The sequence below is a fragment of the Fonsecaea nubica genome (assembly GCF_001646965.1).
Source record: "Fonsecaea nubica strain CBS 269.64 chromosome Unknown Scaff82, whole genome shotgun sequence".
In the NCBI taxonomy this organism is placed as follows: Eukaryota; Fungi; Ascomycota; class Eurotiomycetes; order Chaetothyriales; family Herpotrichiellaceae; genus Fonsecaea; species Fonsecaea nubica.
In genome coordinates, this window is record NW_019173755.1 from 134,171 (window position 1) to 140,170 (window position 6,000).

At 52.3% G+C, this 6,000-nt stretch overlaps 2 protein-coding genes across 2 annotated transcripts; both read left to right on the forward strand.

Annotated features, from left to right (window-relative positions):
* Window positions 1-561: 561 nt before the first annotated feature.
* On the forward strand, window positions 562-2,567 carry AYO20_09219 (hypothetical protein; the record flags this gene model as incomplete). The annotated part of the gene is made up of 5 exons (XM_022647490.1): window positions 562-875; window positions 931-1,371; window positions 1,426-1,691; window positions 1,744-2,256; window positions 2,311-2,567. 5 exons carry the CDS (start codon window positions 562-564, stop codon window positions 2,565-2,567), a joined length of 1,791 nt encoding a protein of 596 aa, XP_022496583.1.
* Window positions 2,568-3,059: 492 nt separating this feature from the next.
* AYO20_09220 (hypothetical protein) lies at window positions 3,060-4,842 on the forward strand (the record flags this gene model as incomplete). Its single annotated transcript, XM_022647491.1, has 5 exons — window positions 3,060-3,272; window positions 3,328-3,421; window positions 3,503-3,745; window positions 3,805-4,065; window positions 4,121-4,842. The coding sequence occupies 5 exons, from the start codon at window positions 3,060-3,062 to the stop codon at window positions 4,840-4,842; spliced, it is 1,533 nt and encodes a 510-aa protein (XP_022496584.1).
* Between the last annotated feature and the right edge of the window lie 1,158 nt (window positions 4,843-6,000).

Below are 6,000 nucleotides of genomic sequence, written 5' to 3' on the forward strand. Positions count from 1 at the left end.
TTGTAATTGTCCAAGTCACATGCGTATCATAAAGAATGGATGTCACGTGTGTCCCCCATACATTTTCTCTTCCCCGCTGCGCTGCGCTGCGCTGAATTGGAACTGAACTGAAATTCATACTCGACCGGAACACCTCTACCAATTAGCCTGGCCAACCTGTTCTACTATTTTTTGCCCTCAGCGCACAGCTGACTGACTACATCTGAGCCTCCCTACTGCTACTGTTTATATCCTTTGTGATGCAGATCGACATCAGACCAGAGTAACCTGATGGAGGCAGCCACCCCAGAGCCTGGGAAACGGTCGAGGATCAGAGCTTGCAATTATTGCAGGCAGAACAAGGTAAACTCCCCTCCCAGCACCGGAGCTCGCTACTAATGGACCTCCTTACAGCTAAAGTGCGATGCGACCAGGAATTCCACCAAACCATGTTCCAGGTGTTCCCTTCGCAATATAGAATGCATCATTTCACACGATTTCCGCCGGGTCGGACGACCAAAGTAATTCTTCCCGAGCCTGTTGCTGTCGTTTTTGCGATCCTTCTCGCTAACTCTGTGGAGGATGTATGAGTTGTTGGCGGAAATCGACTCTCTTCGACGAGAGAAGCATTCAGCTCCAAGTCAGCCTAGTCCCCATGTTTCTTTCCAGCAAGCTTATGAGGGCTTGCAACCAGACACTTCACCAGTCTTGACCCAGTTCCGTGATGAGGGCTCGGCAGAGGAGGTTCAAGCCTGGGAAATCGCAGCCGAAGAACCAACTCTGTCGTACAGAAATGCCCAAGACCCTCCCCTGCCACATGCGTCGGCGACATCACTACCGCGCGCCTTGCAAGATCTATCAGTGTCGGGGGAGGATGTTGACGCTTGCTTCCAGATGTCTGTATCAAATCTCCCAACTGTTCTCTCAGGTGGCGTTAACTTCCCGTGACAGTTTCTTACAGCATTACCTTTCCTACGTGCCGATACTGGAGACTTCATTGCGTCCGGATGATTGTTACGTCTACTCTCCCTTGCTCTTCTGGACCATTCTAGCGATTGGGAGTATGCGTTTTGAACGCGATCCCACGTTGATCATTGCAATCGGTCCTATGGTCATGGAGTTGGCCAAAGATGCGGTTTTTTCCTGCAAGGACGTTATCGCCACCATCCAGTCATTCACACTACTGTGTACCTGGCCGATGCCGGTAGAGACTCTGGAACGGGACCCCTCTCCAGCTTTGGCAGGGGCGGCTCTACAACTGGCCATCAACAGTGGTCTTCACGTTTGGGGGATTGGTCAAGACTTCTCACGCAGGAGACTCAACCCGGGTGGGCAAAATTCTGTCGATTTTCGGGCCAAGCTCTGGGTGAATTGCCTGATTGTCTGCCAGAGGTGAGCCATGCCAGTTCTCCCGCTATATCGAGACGTGGCTCTAAATTTGTCAAGAGTAAACATTGCGTTTGGGGTATCTCCGCCAGTACTCCCTGACACGTATCAGCGAGAGAAATATAGCGAAAGACTATCTGCGACATTGACCCCCAGCATCGAATTCCAGAGGCGACTCTGTCTTACCCACAGTGAAGGCATCATAACTCTCGAGAAGACTTTGAATTCTAAAGTGTCCGATGCATACATTGTGGCTCTAAAGTCAGAGATTGAAAACATTGTCAGCGACTTGAAGAGTCTACGGACGAGAAGTCCAACTTCCTTTGGTAGGGAACCGAACCCCTCCCTCCTCAATCCTTGCTTGCTGATAGCACCCAGATCAATTTCTCCTGGACGGAGCCGTGCTTCAGATCTCTTGCTTCCACATGCTCCTTCCTCAATCGGCTCTCAGCAGTGAGACGCTGTTTCAACTATATGACATTGCGGTCGCTTTCGCTCAGCTTGGAGCGGAGCTGGATCAAAAACAAAAGATTGCAGAGCATGCGCCTCCCTTCTTCTCGAGGATCATGTTCCTGGCATCCTGTGTGATATTAAGGATTGCAAGGTCGAGCTTACGCGAAGCCCTGGACCTCAAAAAAGGGCGTGAAGTTTACTTCAAGACCATCATCCTGCACAAAAGACTTTCGATCCGACATGACGACGCTTACTCGAGAGCCACAGTCATTTTGTCCCAGCTCTGGTCAGGTAAGATGATTGAAGCGCAGACCAGGCGGAGTGCAGGCCAAGTGCGGGTGAAATGCAGGAGTCGCCTAGGCATGAGTTTGCTGTATGACTGCTGGTGGTATTGGCGGCAAGAATTCCAAGGACACCCAGACCCCTACCCAGATGAAGGTCAGTGGAGACACGTCTGCTTTCTTCAAACCAGACCATGCTAACGTGACAAAGAAAATCGGAGCGATGAGTCCGAAGAGAGTATGGCACTTCAGGCGACTCCGACCTCTACGGACTTTGGTAACATGGATTTGTGGTGGCCGTCATACGAAATTTTCACAGGCACCTATGCCCAGGATGCGGACTCGAGGTCTGGAGGTCTGGGAAACTTGACTGAGTTGGAGCCCAATCTCGCCCCTGCATATCACAGCTTGCAGACTTTGCCATCCACGTTCGCTGCAGCAGACAGGTCCGAACAGTTTCCTCCCTAGTACCAATACCTCCGCAATTAGGAGGGTCACCAGGTCTGGCGCGTCCGGGATGTGTTCGAGAAGGAGGGAAGATGCCGTTATGTCCATCGCTTATGGTCCAATCATGGGTTTTCCATTGGTGGCCCAATTTTCTTTGGCTGTGGATCTCAAGAAACTGGGGAAACAGGCCGGGGAAGCGAGGAGAAATTCCGACAGCTGCGATTTTCGGCTTTCGCTTACTCGGACTTTCGGATTTCTATACCAATGATATTCGCCTTGATACTCATCAAGATGGTCGAGATTCAGCGGCTTCGGCAGCCTCAGCATGCGAAGGTCGGTCTTGTTGGCGGGGGACTCTGGGGTTCGTTCTGTGGGGATTCCATGATCGCAACTGTCGTGAGCCTGGGCCTTGGATAATAAATGGACTACCCGTCGCCAGATTATTGAGCAAGTGTCAACAACGGTCAACCGAATCTTTCTCAGCTATCTCTTGCAGGGACCCCACAGCCCGACATGTCGACCACACAGACGGAAAAGAATCTCGTCCCCCACGTGGAGATCTTCCATAACGAAGAGATAAGCGCTGAGATCGGTGTCGACAAGACGGCCCAGGATGAGCAGCTCCATATAGAGTCCTTTACGAAGAAAGAGGAACGCAAGCTTGTACTGAAACAAGACTTGATCATTTTGCCGCTTCTCGCGCTAGCCCTCTTCTTTGGGTACCTGGTAAGCATCGATCCGCTCTTGCAGAAAGGAAGCCTGATTGTGACACTTTATGCAGGATCGCGGAAACATCGGCAACGCGCGAATCCTCGGGATGCAAAAGGACCTCGAGCTCACTGCTCAGCAATACTACAATATTGTCATGATGTTTTGTGAGTTTGCTTCCCTCCACGAACATCAGCTGTGGTGATGTGGGTTGAGTTCGCTTGCTAACTTGGGCCATGTTTCTCCAGTCCTGGGGTATATGGTCGTTGAACTGCCAGCAGGCCTGGCTCTGCGTTATTTCCATCCGCGATGGGTGTTTGGGATCGCCGTCATTATCTTTGGAGTGTCTGCTGCCTCTGCTGCTGAAGCCAAGCACTACGCCACCTTGATGGGTCTGCGCGTGGTGATTGGTCTTGCGGAAGCGTTTGTCAACAACGCCTATATTTTTATTTCACTGTGGTACAAGCACTCTGAACTTGCATTACGGACAGGTGAGCACAGATGAGACCACGAAAAGGCCGCCCTGTGGCAAATTGCTGACAGGTGACAGCATTAATCTATTCACTCACGCCAGTTGCTGGAGCATTCAGTGGTATTATTTCCTACGGTGTAGGCAAGAACTTGGAGGGCTCTTCGGGCATCAGGGCGTGGCAATGGCTATTCATCATCGAGGGAGTGATCACAGTGGGCATGGGGTTCGTGATCATGTCTCTACTCCCTGGCTTACCCGAAACCGTCTCCAACAAAGGACACTTTCCCGGGTTCCGTAACCACAGACAGCGCCAGCTGATCCTCGCAAGGTTGAGATCTTGTAAGTTGGCACAGAGAATTGTGTCCCTTGACCACCAGCTAATGTTATATATTAGCTCAGAACAGTGCGGGCGCCAAGTTTCGCTCACGACAAGTCATCATCGCGCTCAAAGACCCCAAGATCTATCTCGGGGCTGCCATGATTGGATGCCAGGGTGTCGGCATCGGTGCCTTTGGCGTCTTTCTTCCGACCTTTATCAGCGAATTCGGATTTGGACCCTTGGAGACGCAGCTGTATTCGATGATTCCATACGCATTTGGACTGGTTGGACTCCTCAGCTGCTCCTGGTTGGCCGACCGACTGGGGCGCAAGGCCATGGTGCTCCTGGCGTGCCTTTCAACCACCATCACAGGCTTCATCATCTTGCTGTCGACGACGAACAAGGTGGCCCTGGTTGCCGGGGCTTGCTTCGTGACGACGGGAGCGTACCCGGGTCTGGCCATTGGCGTGGCGTGGTATCTGCCCTGCCACGGCGGCTACACCAAACGCGCGACGAGTGTCTGGATGAGCCAGATCTTCGTGCAGAGCTACAGCATCATCTCGACGCAGACGTACCGTGACCCCCCGCGCTTTATCCTGGGACATGGGGTGTCGCTTGGCCTGTACGGCGTCGGAGTGGTGTGCGTGTTGGTCCTGTACCAGATCTGCAAGCGAGCCAACGCGGCCAAGACACGACGGGCCGAGGAATACGAGGCGCAAGGGATCGAGGATCCGCTGGCGTCCAAGGACATTGAAGAGCTGTGCGACTATCATCCAAAGTACATATACGCGCTGTAGTGCTTTGGCGGTGTTGGTGAGGGAGAAGGACAGAAGGGCTGTCTGTCAGCGCCTGGGTAGTTGGCTGTGTAGCTAACAAGTCACACCAGCAGACTTGAGCTGACCTTGCCTTGAGCAGACGGGAGAGATTGTTAGATGTGTGCTAGAAGTGAAATGTCACACGCAGTCCTCTAGTGGCCAATGCAAGAAGAGATGTATCCTTCTCAAACATCCGAGAGTCCATTTCCCTCTCTACTTCTTTGTACCCAAAGACCCAGCTACCCGACCACCCAATTACCCAATTACCCGACTGCCCGACTGACTGACTGACCACCCACGAAACCTTTGCCGAAGTCATGATGTGCATGTGCTCAAGGACGCGAGTACAGGGTCCCTGTCCCGGGCGCGAGACGGAACCGCCCAATAGGGCAATCCGGGATGATGCGCCAGAGGAGGTCCTTTTGACATGCAGATCCGGAATCTCTGAATTGGGAAGTGCCGTGTCGGTACTCCGTACAGAGGTACAAAAGACACTAGGTACATAGGGGACTAAGTAATTAAGCGATTGGATTGGATTGCGTACCCCCATGTCTACGGCGGCGCTACAAGCACAACTACAGGGTCGGTAGCGAGAGGTAGGTACCGAGTACCGAGTACTCGTAGGTAGTTCCATTGTTCTATAGTGGCGGCACGTTCTGCTCTGCTCTGTTTGACCGCGTCCCCCGGTTTTGGCCGTCTGGGAGACAGGCGAGGCAAAGGTAAAGAAAAGGTATTGGTGACTGGACGCTGGATTGTAGGCTCTGAACTCTCTGGACGCGAGGGTCGAGTGCAAGGCTGTCTGGCATGGTATAGCCAGATACACAAACACATGCAATACCTAGGACGTTGACTCGCTACCCGACCCGACCTGACCTGACCTGACCTGACCTATCCAGAACACAACACAGAGCACAGATATCCACGGGTGGTTGGTTGGCTGACTTGCAAGAATTGTCTGTTACTTTGAGTCGGAGGAGGCCGCTGGATACATTCACTCACTCACTCATGCACTGATGTCCTCGTGTGAATTAGGGCACAACAGTACCAGACACACACACACACACACACACACACACACACACACAAAAGATGAGGCCTCGAAAAAAATAAAAAAAGAAAATCTCTTGATCTCTCTCTGTC